Below are 20,830 nucleotides of genomic sequence, written 5' to 3' on the forward strand. Positions count from 1 at the left end.
AGGTCAGCGACCAGGAGTCTGGGACCATAGTAGTGATGGAAAAGCAGGGAAGGCACGAGACCAGAGCAAGGGTCTGGGATGGAGGGACAGAGGCCAAGCCTGGAGAGGTTCCTGTTCCACAGGAACAGCTGCAGGTGCTTCACTACATCTGCTGCTTTTTCTCCCACCAGATGGGGAGGAGTGGACAGCCGGGAAGCAAGCCGAGCAGGCCTGGCGTTGGAGAAGTCAGCATAGCAGCCCTTGATCTGGACCAAAGCTGGGGTTGGGCATCCCACACATGCTTATGTGAGGACAACTTACAGTGTCTTGGACACTGCACATGGCCGTGAGATTAGCGAGCTAGGACAGTGACCCGCTTGCATATGTGTAGGCAAGTGAGGCTCAGGATGGTCAGACAATACTCTGGGGCACGCTCGGAACCCAGGGAGCCCCTATAAGTTTCCTGGTCCTTGACCCCCAGCTTCGGACGTGTTCCCGTACACCCGGTGGCGTCCAGCGAACAGACCCATTTGCTGATATATTTATGTGTTTTATTTAAGACAGAAAGTCTAAACCAGTGAAGTCTTGACACATCCGCATTGTTGTGGTATATAAAAATCTGGCAGCGAAGGAGCCTTGGCATTTTACCTGTACTCCCAGGAAGACAAATCTGAGCTCTCCTCGCTAAGACGGACTCCTCTCTCTCTTCAGTGGGAGAAGAGTTTAACAGCAGTGCTGGCTGGACCCCAGGGCTGGGAGAGCTGTTTGATACGCCCGGATCCCTTCCACCATCCTCGCCCCGGCCTGCTGTCTGCAAACTCGGTGCAGATCAGCTCTGCGCAGGCCTGGAGGTCACGGAGAAGAGTAAGGTATTGCCCTAGTGACTCAGGTAAGCCTGTGACGCAGGAGCAGGGCTCTGTCCCCTGCCACCAGGGAGCATCTCCTGTATTCACGACTCGTTTTTCGGCTACAGGTGGCGTCACCGTGCAAAGCAGGAATGAATGGCAGAACAGCAGTGACTCGGAGGACCCCACCCCCTTGCAGGTGCTATCAACCCAAAACACCGAGCATTCAAACCACCCTGCCCTGAGTCCCAGCCCCTTCCAGCCTTCCCTGGCCTCCTTTCCACTGTCAACACACAAGTCCTAAGGCTGACTTCAAACTCCGTTCCACATCTGCTCCCCAAGCAGATTGCTGCAGTGACGGGAAACACACACAAAGTTAATGAATGAAGGGTGAGAATACAATAAAAATTTCCAGCAATTATTATTTGCTACATAAGAGAGAGGCTCTGCACTGGCTGCCAAGAAATCTAGGAGCCTCAACCTCAGAGGGCTGTGTACCCTGGGAGGCCAGAGACCCCGAGGTATGGCCCTCGGATCACGCTCTTTGGGAAGGAGTCTGTGTTCGTAGACAATTACATCCCACCTTCACTGATAGCCAATTTCCTGCACAGAGCCAGCAGCTCTTAACTTTTAGGATGAGCACCAGCTGATAAAAAGCTGTTGAGCAGAATCCCAGTTGATTTTATTTTCCTCTTGGCACTGTGGGCTAGAATGTCAGTGAGGAGGGAGCACAGGGGCATGGTTTCAACTAGCAAGATAAGCCTCGTGCATGCTAGGATCACTTCTCAGAACACAGAACAGCCGCGGTCACAGGTTTTCTCTGAGGTAGGAAGAAACCAAAGGCTGGGGAATACCAAAGGCTGTGTGGTAATGTCAGACCAGAAGCTGAAGCCAATTAGAGTCTACCCTCTGCAGTGGTCAGTCTCCAAGATGGCCCCGACGACTGATGGCTCTGGGTATTCGCCAGGAGGTGTTCCTCTCCCTTGCCGAACAGGAATGGCCGTGTACCCAAGAGGATGTTCCAGAAATGATGGAGTTTGACCTCCAAGAGGAGGCTGTACACAGCACCATCGCCTCTGCCTTGTGCTCTCTTGCATCATCTGTTTTGAGGGAAGCCAGCTACCATGTCATGAAGGTACTGAAGCAGCACTATGGAGGGGTCCCTGTGGTAAGGACCCGAGGTGTCCTGCCAACAGCCCATGTCACCTTGCCAGCTACATGGTAAGCCACCTTGAAGCACTTCCTCCAGCCCCAGTTGAGCCTTCAAATGATCACAGCTCCAGCCACCACCTTGACCGCCACCTCACAACAGAACCAATCAGCTAGCTGCTCTCACATTCCTGACCCACAGAAACCAGGATATTGGACACATTTATTGTTGTTTTCTATTACAACCTATGGTGTAATATATTTTGCGGCAAACAGATCAGTCATGCACCCTCCAAGTATACCATCCTACCTACCTATATCTTTAAGAAACCAACGTCATATTAAAAAGTATTCATCATCATTAGTCATCAGGGAAATTCATATCAAAATCACACTGAGATACCAATTCTTACACCTGTGAGAATGGCCAAAATTAACAGGACAGAAAACAATTCTTAGAGAGGATATGGAGAAAGGGGAATCCTCTTATACTGTTGGTGGGAATACAAGTTGGTGCAGCCTCTCTGGAAAACAGTGTGGAGATTGCTTAAGAAGTATTAAAAACAGAGCTTCCCTATGACCCTGTAATTGCATTACTGGGTATTTACCCCAAAGATACAGATGTAGTGAAAACAAGGGCCATCTGTACCCCATGCTCATAGCAGCAATGGCCACGGTTGCCAAACGGTGGAAAGAACAAAGATGCCCTTCAACGAACGAATGCGTAAGGAAGATGTGATGTGGTCCATATACACTATGGAGTATGATGCCTCCATCAGAAAGGATGAATACCCAACTTTTGTATCAACATGGACAGGACTGGAAGAGATTATGCCGAGTGAAATAAGTCAAGCAGAGAGTCAATCATCATATGGTTTCACTTATGTGTGGAGCATAAGGAATAACATGGAGGACATGGGGAGATGGAGAGAAGGGAGTTGGGGAAATTGGAGGGGGAGGTGAACCATGAGAGACTGTGGACTCTGAGAAAAAAACAGAGGTTGGGAGAGGGTGGAGGGGATGGGTGAGCCTGGTGGTGGGTATTAAGGAGGGCACGTATTGCATGGAGCACTGGGTGTGGGGCATAAACAATGAATCTTGGAACACTGGAAAATTAAACAAAATTAAAATAAATAAATAAATAAATAAACTTGACTTCATCCCTGGTGGGAATCCTTGCCAGAGTCTCTTAAGTAAACAATCTTCTCCTTGCTAGAGTATCAGTACCTCCTGATACCAATATCTCCTGCCTGGATATTTAGAGGCAGAAAGCTGCCATTCCCCTGTTCCTCTCTATCATCTTCAAGTACTGTAGCAAAGTAAACACACACATATGCGTGCATATACAAACATTTGCACACACAGAGCTTTCTCTTAAACCTGAAAAATCACTCAGGCACTGGGAAGATGCACTTTTTTCCCAGGAAGGACTGGATGCACGGAACCATTTATTCACACGGTCTCCGAAAGGACAGATGGAGGGGGCAGTGTGGGAGGGTACAGCTGACTACTGAGAATTGATAGCTGTCTCTGTTCTCCTCTGCTAGTCATAAAATTCTGAGCTGTGTGAGGACCAGCCAGAGAGGCATTAGCTTTCCTGCATTCATTTAAATATTTCAGGATTCAATTTTCCCCCTTACTCACTTTTCCACAACCTGTTTGTGTCCCCAGATGAGGAAGAGGGTCTTTAATATAAGGCAAAAACAGAGAACTTGCAAGCATCATAGTATGTCCAAATTATGCTAGAGGCAGTCAAGACAAAGAAGTATTTCCTTAATGTGTATGTGTTCAACTATGAAGAACCTGGAAGAGGTGAGGTTTCCACTTTAGGGTTAGATTAAATACTGGGAGCCCCTTGCCCTCCAGGATGGGGGTCGGGAAGAATGCTCAGAGCCTAGACGGCAGGTGGCATTCCTCCAGGCTACAGGTGTCACGAAGGCAGAGGCAAAGGCAAGAGAGAGCCCTCAGAGCGTGGAATAAAGCATGGCCCAGAAGAAAGAAATCAGGCGAGAAGGAACTCTGGAATGTTCGCCAGAGTGGATCTGTATGGGCTGAAACCTGGCCTGGTGAGAAACACGTTTCCCCATCTTTTTAACTACGTGTTCATTTTTTAAAAAATTTCTGCCAAAGGCCTCTACCTGTCTGTCCTTCCAAGTGTTGAGTCACACCTGAAGGGCTGCATAAGCAGTGAGATATTCTTGTCACTTGGCAGGTAGGACCACGGAGGTCCCGGGGAGAGTCAGGGCTGATCACAACCTCTGTCTGGGGAGGCAGTTTGGGTACACGTTCTTGTGTCTCGCTCTCCCCTGTCCCTGGACGTCTTCCAGAACCAGGTCCTGCCTCTCTGCTCGTCTTCATTTATGCAACTGCTCTTGATGGGCTCCTCCTTGCCAGTGATTTCACCCACCAGCTCTGATGGATAAGAAATCTGAACGTCCAGCCCCAGCCTCTTGTCCACAATCTGCCCCTGCATGTAGCTGGGCAAAGACTTGCCTCCCATTCTTAGTCGTCTGACCCTCAACTTACACTCAACGTGCCCAACTCAGAATTCAAGTCCACACAAAGACTTCTTTTCTCCATGACCTTATCCCTGTCATTCGGGAACCCTGGGATCATCTCAAGTCTTCTCTTCGCTCAGGTCCTAAAACCATTCTGCCAGTGAGGTCTGAGGTCTCTCCCCTCAACCCAATGTCTAATGACAGCCATGCACACTGCCTCTACTCCATTCAAACCCATTGTGATAAGCCTGGAATACCCCTTCTGATCCTTTGTCACTTCTGGCCATATTTCAAAATTTGAAGCAAGTACCTCCATTTCCCCAAGTCTTATCCCACCCCTCAAGATCACATCTGTCTCCTTTCTGGGACTGCTATTCATTCTCCTCAAAAAATAGTTATGGACAATCCATTGTGTACACCATGTGAGGAGCTGAGGATGCCTACAAATGATCAGTCTAGGAACTGTCACACCAAGAATCGCTTCTGTGTTTTTTCTCTCTTCAGAGTGTTTCCCCACCCAAGTTCTTAAATAGCCAGGGCTGTGTCTTCAATGTCTTTTGTGAAAGCCACAGTGACAGACTGCAGGGCCTATAACGTGCTCTAACCGAGTGCTTATTGGTTATATGCAAGATGGTAGCAGAGTAAGACCAGAAATACATGTCAACTGCAATGTTTACCTAGATTAGAGAATTATCTTTGACTAAGAAAAAAAGAAAAAAAACACATCAAGAAATTTTTAAAAACGCGCTATGTTGGAGTGGTGTTTTACATGCATAACCAACAATTCAATTTAACATGACAAAATATTCCACTCAAATTTTAAAAACAGTGGTTGATAACATGTTTCCCAAATTCCATAGTCATGAACTGAGAGTCACATATTAAGACCAAAGAACTAATATAAAATTGATTCATAGCACCTTCATGATTTGAACATAGATATTTGAAATGCCCCAAGAGATTTTACAAGACAGAAATAGGAGGAAATCGAGAAACATCAAACACAAATTCTTAGGTAAAACCATTCTGTTCTATTAAGGACTAGGGTATCGATAGGATCTAAACACATGAGACAACCCGGCCATCCTCTCAGCAAAAGGATGTCTTGGAACCAGGGATAGAACAGGACTCAGGCGATACCAATGGCATACTTTCTAAGGATCCCCAAGAAAGAAACATTTGTGACTCAGAAGTGGAGGAATATCAATTCCCCCAAATGTAAAACTATTTCTGGTATAAAGAAAAATTAGGGAGACAGTTTGCTCATCCAAACCTCAAATGAGTATGGTTTTGATACTTTGTTCGGAGAATCTAGTATGGACCTCCACTTAGACTTCCAGTTCAAGGAACATATGTCAGTCTAGCCCAAAAGAGATCGTCACATGCTAAACAGAAGCTCAAGAATTCAGAGTCAAAAGTTAGTCCCAGGCATATGTCTACTGACAAATTTAATTTAAAAAAAAAATTTGTACTCACCTGCCAGAATATGCTATCGATTGTGTTTCCAAGAAAACCATCGCGACCTTCTGAAGACACCAGTTTGGGGCCAAGAATTGTCATGAATTCATCAAAGTCCACCTGGCCATCCCCTGGAAGAAGAAAATACCAATGTGAGTTGAAATGTTGTTGAAACTGACCTGCCGCACCCGATGAAATAAACATCACCCCGCTTTTCTTTTTCCCATGACCTCAATGGGTGAAGAGCTGGTGGCATCAGAGAAAACTGCCCCACATTCTTAAATACCACTGGGAACACAAGATACTGGCAATATCAGTACATCTAATACCACACATTTGGAGTTATTTTCCAGTATTTCCATATCTAAATGCCCAACCAGCACTCACCCCCCACTTAAATGGCCACCCCTCACACCTGCTGTACCTTCTGGACACAAACCGCCTAGCGGTCCACACGAGGGACGCAAACACCTCGCAGTACACGTGACAGAAGTACAGCTTTCCCCCGCTCTTCCTTCCTCCTGTCACACACTCACTGAGACACCAAGCCCTTCACCTCTTCCATGCCTGTGCCTGCTCTACCCCTCTGGTCAATTCAATCTCCAGGCCCTTCTCGAAGACTGTGGTGGGAAGACGTCCGCAAGGATCACTGTACCTAGTGAGAACTACAACATACTGCGGAGTGGCTGTCCGCTCTCCCGCGCGCACCTCGCACTCTCTCCCACACACAAGTTTGCCTCCCCAAAGCACAGCTGATGATGTTTATAAATGTCCATGGCGTCTTTGACCCAACATAAGGAAACCACTTCAAGATGGCATTCGAGTCCCACTTTGTCCTTCACTGTCTTTTACTCCCCGCCTCTGAACAAAATGCCCTGCCTCTGCCAAACCCCAGGCCCTGTACATGCTGTTCCCTCCACCCAGGATGCCTTCCCCACTTGTCTACCTGATGAACACCATCTCGTTCTCTAAGATGGAACTTGAATACCGTGCTCTCTTTTCGGTTTTTCTGACCCTCATCATACTAGCCAGGGTTGTCTCTCCCTATACCCTCACGTGTGTCTGTCATAGAACTTATCAGCCTGTAACTCAGCCACCGGTCTGCATGCCTTTTCCACACCTGCACTGTGAGCTCTGCAAAGTCGGGGACCCAGTCTGAAACCTGTTTGTACATCGCCCACAATGGCGGGCACTCAGCACGTACTTACAGAATGAATGAATGATACCCCTTGCTTGTTTTCCCTTTGCTCAACTCTGCATCTTTCATCTGACACTAGATGAAAGTCTAGTGTCGGATCTACCTTAGATCTGACACTAAAAGGTGAACTTGAGCCAACTCAGATGAAAACAGACCTTCAGGGTACTGTCCAAGCCTCCATGACTCATCAGTGTGGCATTCTGCGCCCTTAGAACTGCTCAAGAGGGCGTCTCCACCAAGAGCGCACCACATGTTGGCCCAGCTGGTGCAGACAGCCCAGGTGTCTGCACACAGGTTTGCCAAAGTGCACACACATCGATCAACTCCCAGAGTTGCCTTCAAACAGCCCTCGTTCAAAACCTACTTCAAAAAGCTGAGCAGATGTCATCATCAAGATGCCAATAGTTTAGTAAAAGAAGTCCAGAAACATATTGCAGTATAGATTAAAAAAAACCTGAGGGGATAAGGGAGGAGTGACAGATCAATGGGAAAGGAAATATTTAGCACCAAATGGGTTCGGCCATCACTGGGCTACTGAAGGTCACTGGTTTACCCCTCACCGTTCAAAAGGATAGAGGATCTAAAAGTTCACCCTGAAAATAAATAAATTAACGAATTAAATTCTACCTTCAAATATTAATTTATTAAATCCCATTCTCACTGGTCATCATGAGAAAGCTAATTAAGCAAAAGTGAGGTACCATCCTTCCTCTCAAATTAACAAATACTTCTAGAAAGAATGCTGCTCAATGTTCATAGAAATACAGGGAAGAGATGGACTCTCTTGTGCCTTCCCGGTACACTCATCTCAAATACCAATGGACAGTATTTAAGATGCTGTAACATGCTGATTCTTTTTGACCTTATAACTTCACTTTTTTAAGAAAAAGACAAGGCAAGGGAACTGTCTTACATTTGCCCCCAAGCAGTCATCCAGTCTCTGTGAAAGTGGGAAACTGGAAGGTGTAGGAAAAGGAGAAGGGCCCCGTCCTCCTGGTGTTCACAATGAGCTAGCTCCAAGGGGCTCCGAGTCTCAGACAGACACACGCTTGGTAAACACTGGCACTGACCCTCGGCTCGCCCCAAATCAGCCCGGCTCATCTGGAGCTAGATGGCAGCACTCTCAGCCTAGAATACACATTCTCCGCAGAAACAGTATCACCCTCAGTGAGGTGAAAATGGATTCCTGGGAGACAAACAATCTTAGATATCACAATGGTCTGTGGCTCTCCTTTGGGACACAGGACATAAACAGATGTACAGAATATCTGTGCTAGTAAAATTTCACAGCACAAGGCAACTGGGCAAACCAATGTCTTAAAAGGCTCCCGGTGCTGAGGTAGCTCTGAAAAAGGAGGAGGAGGACGGAGGTCCAGAAACGGTGGGCAGGAACATGCCCCAAGTACTACGGGTGCCCTTCTCTAGCCCGCTGCCTGGAATGTTGTTCTATGAAGCAGAGGGCATCATCCCAAATGTCTGTTACCTATGGTGACATCTAACAGTTCACAGAGGTGAGGAAGCTCCAGGGCACGGATCCCGTTCCATGATGTCCTTAGGAGACCTTAACTCAGATCTATCCAGCAAGCTGCATCACTTAAGCGCCCGGACACAGTGGAGTGAGTGCTGCTTTCTCTCAGTTGGGAGTCCAAGGGGGGATGGTCAAAGCCAGGAAACAGACCGTCTCTGAACAGTCCACCCTCCAGCTAGGAGGAGAGAGGCCACCCACGTCTCTGAAGCCTCCCCCAGGAGCACAGCGGTCTAGAACTGCTGTCGTTCAAGGGTCCACACGGAGCTGCGGTCAGAGTCACGGGGGCCGATCACAGATGGGCCCTCGGCTGCGAACGCCAAGCCGAAAGCTGACCTGCACAAGCGATGGCCCCCGTGAGGGGAGCAGCCCGCTCACGCCTCAAACGCTGGGCCAGAGGGAAAGTTCTGGGCAAGGAGTGCTCAGGGCCCTATCGGAAATGCCAGCTGCAGTCAGTGCGCAGCACGGGCGTCTCCCCGCAGACTCAGCGGTGGGAGAATCTGCTTCTGACTGCTTCGGAGGACTCGGGAACTTCAGATGCTTTTGAAACAAAACACGATCCCCGTGAAAGGGAGGAGGGGCAAGATGTAGAGGAGGAGGAGGCTGAAATGTCCTCAGGCCTCAGGAGCTCCGCTAACTAGTTATCAATCCCCCCCGAGCCCGACCAGCCCACCCGGAGCCCGGACAGAACAAGAGCCGCGGTTCCGGGGCAGAAAAGCGACCCCGCGCCGGGAGGCGGGACCGGCCACGTGCGGGAGGACTGGCCGCGGGGGAGGGGCGGCTCCCGGCCGGCGGCGGCGCGGAGCCCAGAGTCCGACCGCGTAGACGTCGCTCTGCGGGGGCGTCGCTGCAGGGGCGGGGCCCTCGCGGGGACAGACGGTCTCGGTCCCGGGGGTCCCGGAAGGACGGGGGCTGAGGGCGGCGGGGCGCGGGGACCGGAGCGGGGACGCGGCGGCAGGGACGGCCGAGGAGGGGCTCGCAGCTCGGGGTCCCCTTCCCCCGGGACCAAGGCGCGGTCGGGCCGCGGCTCTCCGCGCAGGGACCCCACACGCGACGGACGCGGGGACACTCACCGTCCTCCTCCGGGGAGAGGGCGGGGGCGCGGGAAGCTGCGGGTGTGCGGACTCGGGACGGGCCGCCAGAGCCGGAGACGCGGTCACAGGCCGGGAGCTCGGAGCCCGCGGAGACCCGGAGCCGGGAGGGACCGACGGCTTTTCTCTCTGGGGCAGGCTGAGGGAAGGCCGAGCTCTGTGGTTCTAGGGGCGGGAGCCTGAGCGGCCGCCAACTTTATTCTCCTCCCCAGCTCTACGGAAAGCGCTCAGGGAACAAAAGCTCCCAGCGCGAACCGTAGCAGACGACTTAGCCCGCCCCTGGCACGGCAGTGCAATTCCGCCTCCCGCAAATATTTTTGAGAATCACTGCAACAGGCCCCTCCCCAAAAAGATCAGCAAAAACACCCAGCCAAGACCACGTTTACCGATCATTGAGAATTGGGGGAATCCAGAGCTAGGGGAAAACAACACATAGTATTCATGGCTTTTTCCCCCATGATTCTTTAGTCTTTCTAAGTTAAACTTTTAAAATTTTTTTTCTTATTCTATTTTTAAGAATGTCTCTTCTTTCCTATTTTAACCTTTTTCTATTTTATCTTTTTAAAAATCTTTTTAAATTTTCATAGTTATAGTCATATTCTATCCCTTTACTGTATTTAACCTTATTTTTGTATACTTGTAAGATTATTTTTTTAAATTTTGGGATACAGTTTCTTCTAATAGACCAAAATATACCCTAAATCTAGTACATGGTTTTGTCCTAGTCTCCAGCCTGATCACATCCTTTCTTTTTTTAAATTCCCTTTTTAGAATCTTTTTTCATTTTCATCTTTACAGTCATATTCCATCCCTTCATCGTATTTATCCTTATTTTTGTGTATTTATAGAAGTTTTTCTTTCTTTAAAATTTTCAGAGGTAGTTTCTTCTAACAGACCAAAATACCCTCCCCCCCCCCCAAAAAAATTAAGTCTGTGGCTCTGTTCTATTCACCAATCCAATATTTTCTTTTCCTTTCCCCCCCTTTCTCCCCCCCCCTGGTTTCAGGTCTCTTTTGACTTGATTAGTGTACATTTTTCTGGGGTGGCTGCTACCCTTTACGTATTTTGTTCTCTCACTCATCTATTTTTATCTGGATAAAATGAAAAGGCAGAAAAAGTCATCTCAAAATAAATAAATAAATAAAAGAATAAGAGGCAGTACCAAAGCCTAGGGACCTAATCACTACGGACACTGGTAATATGTCAGAACCAGAGTTCAGAATGATGATTATCAAAGTGCTAGCTGGGGTCAAAAAAGCATGGAAGATATTAGAGAATCCCTTTCTGGAGAAGTAAAAGCCATTTCTGGAGAAATAAAAGAACTAAAATCTAACCAAGTTGAAATAAAAAAAGCTATTAGTGAGGTGCAATAAAAAATGGACACTCTTACTGCTAGGATAGATGAGACAGAAGAGAGAATTAGTGATATAGAAGACCCAATGTGAAGAATAAAGAAGGTGAGCAAAAGAGAGACAAACAAACTACTGGGCCATGAAGGGAATTTGAGAGGTAAGTGATACCTTAAGATGAAACAATATTAGAATAACTGGGATCCCAAAAGAAGAAGAGAAAGGGGGGCAGAAGGTATATTGGAGCAAATTATAGTAGAAAATTTCCCTAATTTGGTGAACGAAACAATTATCAAAATCCAAGAGGCACAGAGAACCTCCATCAAAATCAATAAAAATAGGTCCATACCCTGTCATCTAATAGTAAAACTTACAAGTCTTAGTGACAAAGAGAAAATCCTGAAAGCAGCTGGGGGCAAGAGGTCTGTAATCTACAATGGGAGAAATATTAGATTGCCAGTAAATCTATCCACAGAGACCTGGCAGACCAGAAAGGACTGGCATGATATATTCAGAGCACTAAATGAGAAAAATATGCAGCAAAGAATACTATATCCAGCCAGGATGTCACTGAAAATAGAAGGGAAAGAAAAAAAAAAAAAGGTTCCAGAACAAACAAAAACTAAAAGAATTTGCAAACATCAAACTAACCCTACAGGAAATATTGAAAGGGGTCCTCTAAACAAAGAGAGAGCCTAGATGTAACACAAACTGGAAAGGAACAGAGACAATATACAGTAACAGTCTCCTTACAGGAAATACAATGGCACTAAATTCATATCATTCAGTAGTTACCCTGAATGCAAATGGGCTAAATGCCCCAATCATAAGACACAGGGTATCAGAATGAATTAAAAAAAACAAGACCCATTGATATGCCATCTGCATGAAACTCATTTTAGACCCAAAGACACCTCCAGATTTAAAGGGAGGGGGTGGAAAACAGTCTACCATGCAAATGGACGTCAAAAGAAAGCTGGGGTGGCAATCCTTGTATCAGATAAATTAGATTTTAAGCCAAAGACTATTAAGATGAGGAAGGACACTATATCATACTCAAAGGGTCTGTCCAACAAGAAGATCTAACAATTTTAAATATCTATGCCCCTAACATGGGAACAGCAGACTACATAAACCAATTAATAACAAAATCAAAGAAACACATCAACAATAATATAATAATAGTAGGGGACTTTAACAACCCCCTCACTGAAATCGATCATATAAGCAAAAGATCAATAAGGAAATAAAGGCTTTAAATGACATACTGGGCCAGATGGACATCACAGATATATTCAGAACATTCCATCCCAAAGCAACAGAATACACATTCTTCTCTAATGCACATGGAACATTCTCCAGAATAGATCACATTCTGGGTCACAAATCAGGTCTCAACTGGCCCCAAAAGATTGGGATCATTCCCTGCATATTTTCAGACCACAAGGGCTCTGAAGCTAGAACTCAATCACAAGAGGAAAGTTGGAACCCAAATACATGGAGGCTAAAGAGCATCCTACTAAAGAATGAATGGGTCAACCAAGAAATTGAAGAAAATTTTTAAAAATTCATGGAAATAAATGAAAATGAAAACACAACTGTTCAAAATCGGTGAGACACAGCAAAGGTGGTCCTGAAAGGAAAGTACATAGCAGTACAAGCCTTTCTCAAGAAACAAGAAAGGTCTCAAGTACACAACCTAATCCTACACCCAAAGGAGCTGGAGAAAGAACAACGAAGAAAGCCTAAATCCAGCAAGAGAAGAGAAATCATAAAGATCAGAGCAGAAATCAATGAAATAGAAACCAAAAGAACAGTAGGACAAATCAACAATACTGAGAGCTGGTTCTTTGAAAGAATTAATCAGATTGATAAACCCCTGGCCAGACTTCTCAAAAAGAAAAGAGAAAGGACCCACATGAATAAAATCGTGAATTAAAGAGGATCAATCACAACCAACACCAAAGAAATGCAAACAATTACAAGAACATATTATGAGCAACTATATACCAGCAAATTTGACAATCTGAAAGAAATGGATGTATTCCTAGAGACATATAAATGACCACAACTGAAACAGGAAGAAAGAGAAAACCTGAACAGACCCATACTAGTAAGGACATTGAAGTAGTCATCAAAAATCTCCCAAAAAACAAGAGCCCACAGTCAGATGGCTTCCCAGGGGAATTCTACCAAACGTTTAAAGAAGACCTAATACTTGTTCTCCTGAAACTGTTCCAAAAAATAAAAATGGAAGGAAAACTGCCAAACTTATTTTATAAGGCCAGCATTACCACGACCCCAAAACCAAAGACCTCATCATAAAGGAGAATTACAGACCAATATCCTTGATGAACACAGATGCAAAAATTCTCACCATAATAGTAGCCAATAGGATCCAACAGTACATTAAAAGGCTTGTTCACCATAACCAAGTGGGATTTATTCCAGGGTTGCAAGGTTGGTTCAACATCCACAAATCAATCAATGTGATATGATACATTAATGAAAGAAAGAACAAGAACCGTGTGAAACTCTCAATAGATGCTGAAAAAGCATTTGACAAAGTACAGCATCCTTCCCTGATCAAAAATCTTCAAAATATAGGGATAGAGGGCACATACCTCAACATCATCAAAGCCATCTATGAAAAACCCACCACAAATATCATTCTCAATGGAGAAAAACTGAGAGCTCTCCCACTAAGGTCAGGAACAGGGCAGGGCTGTCCACTATCACCATTGCTATCCAACATAGTACTAGAAGTCCTAGCATCAGCAATGAGACAACAAAAAGAAATAAAAGGCATCTGAATTGGCAAAGAATTCAAACTCCTAACTCTTTGCAGATGATATGATACTTTATGTTGAAAACCCAAAAGACTCCACTCCAAAACTGCTAGAACTCATACAGGAATTCAGTAAAGTGGCAGGATATAAAATCAATGCACAGAAATCAGTTGCATTTCTATATACCATGAGCAAGATAGAAGAAAGAGAAATTAAAGAGTCCATCCCATTGACAATTGCACCTAAAACCATAAGATACCAAGGAATAAACCTAACCTAAAAGGCTAAGAATCTGTACTCAGAAAACTATAAAGTACTCATAAAGAAATTGAGGAAGACACAAAGAAATGGAAACACGTTCCATGCTCATGGATTGGAAAAACAAATACCATGAAAATATCTAAGCTACCTAAAGCAATCTACACATTTAACACAATCCCTATCATAATACCACCCATTTTTTTCAAAGAAATGGAATAAATAATCCAAAGAATTTATATGGAACCAGAAAAGACCCTGAATAGCCAGAGAAATGTTGAAAAGGAAAACCAAAGATGGCAGCATCACAATTCCAGACTTCAATCTCTATTACAAAGCTGTAATCGTCCAGACAGTACGGTACTGGCACAAAAACAGACACATGGATCAGTGGAACAGAATAGAGAGCCCAGAAATGGATCCTTAACTGTATAGTCAAATAATCTTCGAAAAAGCAGGAAAGAATGGCCAATGGAAAAAAGACAGTCTCTTCAACAAATGGTGCTGGGAAAATTGGACAACCACATGCAGAAAAATGAATCTGGACCATTTCCTTACACCACACACAACAAAAGATCAAAATGGATGAAAGACCTCGCTGTGAGGCAGAAATCCATCAAAATCCTTTAGAAAACAGGCAGCAACCTCTTCGTAGAAACACACCAAAGACAAGGGAAGTAGGGGCAAAAATGAACTCCATCCAGATCAAAAGCTTTTGCACAGCAAAGGAAACAGTCAACTAAACCAAAAGACACTAACAGAATGGGAGAAGATATTTGCAAATGACATAGGAGATAAAGGGCTAGTATCCAAAATCTATAAAGAACTTACCAAACTCAACACCCAAAGAATAATACAATCAAGAAATGGGCAGAAGACATGTACAGACGTTTCTGCAAAGAAGACATCCAAATGGCCAATAGACCCATGAAAAACTGCTCCACATCACTTGGCATCAAGAAAATACAAATCAAAACCACGGTGAGATACCACCTTACACCAATCAGAATGGCTAAAATTAATAATTCAGGAAACGACAGGTGTTGGCGAGGATCCAGAGAAAGGGGAACCCTCCTACACTATTGGTGGGAACACAAGCTGATGCATTCACTCTGGAAAACAGCATGGAGGTTCCTCAAAAAGCTGAAACTAGAGCTACCCTAGGACCCAGCAATCACATTACTGGGTTTTTACCCTAAAGATACAAATGTAGTGATCTGAAGGGGCACATGCACTCGAATGTTTATAGCAGCAATGTCCATGATCACCAAGCTATGGAAAGAGCCTAGATGTCCATCAACAGATGAATGGATAAAGAAGATGTGATACACACACACACACACACACACACACACACAATGGAATACTATGCAGCCATCAAGAGAAACAAAATCTTGCCATTTGCAATGACATGGATGGAACTAGAGGGTATTATGCTGAGTGAAATAAGTCAATCAGAGAAAGACAATTATCATATGATCTCTCTGATATGAGGAATCTGAGCGGCAGGGCAGGGGATTGGGAGGGAAAAAATGAAACAAGATGGGATCGGGAGGGAGACAAACCAAGAGAGACTCTTAATCTCAGGAAACAAAACTGATGGTTTTGTTGGGCAGACACCTGGGCCTCCTCTGGGGGAGCAGGGCCACAGTTGGGCTCTGTCTGGGACACTCTTTCCCCTGACCTCAGCATTGCCTGGCCTGGACTGTTTCGGCTGCCTAGGATATGGGGGTAAAGTGAAATCCAAATTGCTCCCTCTGGTCTAGCTGGCGGGCCTCAGGTTAACCATTAGAGGTCTTTCTTAACCATTTAAAAGAGTCATCGTCTGTAAGCAGGATTTCTTTAAGACGTGCAATATACCAGACTCTGAGCTCAGAACTTCGTACTTATCTTGTCTGGTTCTGTGCCAGTGTTATGAACAGATTCTCCTCTTCCACACTTCCCCCATGAGAAAATGCAGGCAGGAAGGGGTTAAAAGTAACTAGATCGTGTCCACACAGCTAAGATACGCCAGTCAAGAGACTCGGCTTGGGACCCATGAGACTAGCCTCCGCGTTGTCGCAGCTCTCACATGCATCAGAGATGCCAGCGTTAAGTCCCAGCATCGGCTCACATCTGTCTGCAGACTTCGAGAGTACCATATGTCTTCCTATCTGGCCACTTAGGAAGGAATTTAGTGGGAAATTGGGTGAGATGGCCTTCAGGGGCTTTAATACAAATGACCCCTTGCCTAAAAGCCATTTCTTCCCCCAAATTGCCATTCTGCCTGTGTTTTTGGGGTCTTGGTGATTCTCCTTGGATGGTCAATTCCCAGAGACCCAGGCCTCTCACATACAGCCCTCCAGGCCTCTGAAACCCCATCCACTAAAAAGAATTACTGTAATAAACAAGGTCTGTCCAGGCCAGGCACAGTGACATCAGACTGCCATTCTGGATTCTCATGCTCCCAGGGACGAGGGTGGGCAGCTTCGCAGACCCGCCGCGTTTCACGAACCGTAGCCGACTCTGAATGCAAAAGTCTCTTGGTTAAGTTGCTTCTGGAATCTCGAGCAAGCAAACAAGTGCAGCATGGAAAGGTGCCGTTCACTTTTACCTGGCCTCATCCTCCCTCCTCAAGCTTCCAAACATCACGATACACTTAGCAGGAAGTGCAGGAAGCTAACCTGCTAGGGACTGTGTGCTGTTGCTTCCCACTGCCATGTAAGTCAAAGGAATGCACTTGAACTAGGGCAGGAAGCTGTTGCAGGGGGAGGGGGTCAGAACTATACAACATGCATTAGGAACAACCAGCTGAAACACTCACAATGGGGTGAAATAATAAGAAAAAAATAGATAAATAAAGACCCGGGGCTTTCTGGTGGTCTCTCTCTCCACTAGGATGCTATTGGCTCTCATTGGTCGTCAAGGTAACCCCAAACTGACTGCCACTTTGCCCCTGCATTAGACACTCTTTCCAATGCCCCTCAGCTGTCTCTGCTTGGCTGCCCAAATCAGGCGGCAGCTCCAGCCAACCCTGGCCTGTAGGTCTTTCATACATGGCACAAACACCAGCCCTTATATTCTTTAAACTCCAGCAAACACAAGCTCATCTCCAGAAGCAGATCTCTGGAAACATCTTTTGCTCAAACTGAATGAGAAAAACCTCCTCCTACTCCAGGAAGGTTAATTAATGCTCGGAACCCACCACCAACTCTCTCCAATGAAATTCTTTTGCCTAATACTTCAAACCCAACCTCTTATAAGGGGTTAGGGACTGAACTGTACCACCCCCCAAAACTCGTATGTGCAGCCCTGACCCCCCAACAGGACTGTATTTGGAGAGAGGGCCTTTAAGGAGATAACTAAGGTTAAATGAGGGCCTAAAGGTGGGCCCTGATCCAATGGGACGGGTATCCTTACAAGAAGAGGAAGAGGCAGCAGGAGAGCATGCACAGGGGGAAGGCCACAGGAAGACACAGCAGGAAGGCAGTCGACTATCTACAAGCCAAGGACAGAGTTCCCACCGGAAACCCATCCCTCCAACCACCTTGAACTTGATCATCCTAGAACTGAGAGAAATCAGCTTCTGTTCCTTAAGCCCCCGGTCTGTGATACTTTGTTCTAGCAGCCTGAACTAACGCATAAAGAACAGTGGGCTTTTAGGAAACTTGGTGCTTACAGTATTGTTCCTGTGTTTGGGAGCTTAAGTTGGAAACCTAAGAGTAGGTTCCTGATATCTTACACTCTACGTAAGAGGGAAGAGAAGAAGGGAGCTGGAAAGGAAGAGTCTAACAGCAGAACCAAGAAAGAGGGAGAGGGGACCAAGAAATCAAGGGAGATGTTCAATAAGAGGCATGTAGTTAGTCTCCAGTGATGTGAAATGCCAGAGGGCCAGGTAGGGTGACTGGTGAGAATGGGACATCGTATGGCTCATTACTGAACCTGGGATTGTGGCAGCAAAACCTGACAACAGCATCAGAAGTTTTACACAGAAGGGACTCAAGAGCAGCAAGCTGTTTGGAAGGGGGGATATATACTGGAGATCTCAAGACCTGCCCCCAAGTTCTTGTTAAGAGGACTCCCAGGACAGCATATAGTTCTACTCTTGACTATGATTTTTTTTTACGGCAAAAGAATATAAAAACACAATCATCAGGAAGGAAATATGCACGGGGTGAAGTCTGGAGGAGACCAGGAAGAAGCTTCCAGAATCCTCTCCCAGCAAAGTCAACACATCTGTATTAACCCCTCCAGCATTGAGTAGTGACAACATGTGTGAAATCCTGTCTACTGGGAAACCTTAGAGTGCCAGTGTTCAAGGTTTCTACTGGGGACTTGTCGTGTAGGTCCTCTGTGCCTGCCATGTACTAACATTCCAGACTCCCAGAAGGAAAGCAGGTGTTGGCCATAAAATATATCATATATACGAACAGTTTGACCACAGCGAGCCACTCTTGATCCATTCTAGGTATGATGGAATCCCTCCCTGGATCCAATTTCCTGGATGCTATTCAAGGGTTAATTAACCTTGCAAGGATAGTCCGCCATGTTAGCCCCTTTGTGCACTTGTAAGTTCTTGAGCCATTGAGCCAAAGTCACAGAAATTTATCAAAATCAACGTTTCCACCTGGAGTAGGAAAAGATGCTGGGTTCTCGTGATTCAGAGTTTCTAACATAGATATTGCATCTGCTGGTGACACAGGGAGCTCTTCCTAGATCTGAGATGCTTAACTCTGTGCAGCACCATGGCCATCATTTTGACGGGACTAGCACTGTTCCTTCATTCCCTGCTTCTATTCATGGAATTTTACAGCCATCCAACTCCTTTTCTTAAAGATCTATTTGAGAGAGAGAGAGAGAGAGAGAGAGAGAGAGAGGAAGGAGCAGAGGGAGAGGGAGAAGCAGACTCCCCACGGAGTGGGGCTCGATCCCAGGTCCCAGGTAGACGCTTAAAAAAATGAGCCGCCCCGGCATCCCTCCTAGTTCAGGAATCATCCCATCCTCACCCCACTGGTAAAAGCAGAACTGAGGCCCAGACAACCCAGAGCAGAGGGCCTGCTTCCAGCAACCCAGCATCTGAAAAGCCAGTGTCCCATGGGAACTGAACACCAAGCACAAAGTTTTTACAAATATTAGATAATACAGGAAAATGAAAACATAAAAAGATACTTTTATTGACACTTTACATTAGAATGAAAAATATCAACTGATCACAGCAGAATAAGGAAGTCAAGGGTGTGAACTCAGAGGACCTCACCACTGTCCTCCTGGAAATGTGTGTTCAGGTGGGAAAAGAGACAAGGAATCACACATGTGTGTCTGGCATTGAAAAGGAAATTCTGCAGTAGTAAAAAGAGCAATTTGATAAGATCTAGGACAGTGGTCTCCACAGTGAGAACAAAGCAAAGGATGTTCAAGAACATTTGTGGGGCCTGAAAAAAATGTTACATGTTCCATTCATATCTTACTTGTGTTCTTTTTGTTAACTACCGGGTTTTGGGGGTGTGTGTTATAAAGTCTAAAATACAATAGTGGAATAATGCCTATACACAGTGTGATACACAAACAAGAAAAGGCAGGGTGCACACATGAGAAAGGGCAGACAAGAGAGGTCACTGTGTACTGGGAAAGCCAAAACCTGCACATTTTCAACTTTCTACTTAATGTACTACTAATTAGTACACCCCTCTGTGTTACTTAAAGATAGAATACTAATGTATTCATTTTATGTAGGCAAACATAAATGTTATTTGGAAAATATATTATGGGGGGAGCAATTGCAGAGATAACTGTACAAATAATGTACAGACCTAACTTACTCTAAAAAAAGACCAAGGGAGCTGAGTTTGAGAAGTCCTTTTTGGATCTCGGATATGGAACATAAGGAATAGCATGAAGGGCATTAGGAGAAGAAAGGAAAAATAAAGGAGGGGAGATGGAGGGGGAGATGAACCATGAGAGACCATGGATGCCGGGAAACAAACTGAGGGTTTAGAAGGGAGGGAGTGGAGGGGGGAGCCCAGTGATGGGTATTAAGGAAGGCACGTATTGCGTGGAGCACTGAGTATTCTACAAACAATGAATCATGGAACAGTACATCAAAAACTCATGATGTACTGTATGGTGACTAACATAACATAATAAAAAAGAGAGAGAACAAAAAATAGAGGGAAATAAGAGAGAAATGAAATGATGAAAGAGAAAATGACAGAGATGAATGACAGAAATTGGAGACATGAATTTCATAAGAAAGAAAAACAGGAGAATACTCAAAAGTATCATAACAAGACATTTTCCTGAGCTGAGAGAGCTAAGACTACCTGATAGCCAACCAGTTAAGAGTTAGATGAAACTTAATAATAGTTGACATTCATTCTGACCAACTGCAGGCCAGGCACATTGCTAAGGGATTTGACTCACTTGTTTCTCTCAACAACACTGAAAGGTAGAGATACGTGTCACCATTCACCTAGGCAGGAAGGAGGTCCAGATAATGTCACCCATACAAAACCCAGGCTGTAACAAAACCCAGGCTTGAAACCTGCTTGACCTTGACTCCACAATATTTGCTCTTTGCTTTAGGCCATGTGGACTTTCAAAATGATAATTTAAGCAATACAATTGCCATTACTAAGTCATCAGCTGTATACTGAATGCTGCAGCAAACAAACACTACACCGCTCAAATAGTTGTGAAACATTTATAAATATGG

General features: G+C 45.3%; 1 protein-coding gene across 2 annotated transcripts in view; it reads right to left on the bottom strand.

Annotated features, from left to right (window-relative positions):
- The window catches only part of CALN1 (calneuron 1), a 377,799-nt gene that overhangs the window by 161,969 nt on the left and 195,000 nt on the right, over positions 1–20,830 (bottom strand). For both annotated transcript variants that reach the window (XM_044233874.1, XM_044233873.1), the window contains exon 4: positions 5,948–6,060. In XM_044233874.1, coding sequence (XP_044089809.1) covers positions 5,948–6,060 — 113 coding nt within the window. The remainder of the gene's footprint in view (positions 1–5,947; positions 6,061–20,830) is intronic.

The sequence above is a fragment of the Neovison vison genome, chromosome 14 (genome assembly GCF_020171115.1).
Source record: "Neovison vison isolate M4711 chromosome 14, ASM_NN_V1, whole genome shotgun sequence".
Taxonomy (NCBI): Eukaryota; Metazoa; Chordata; class Mammalia; order Carnivora; family Mustelidae; genus Neogale; species Neogale vison.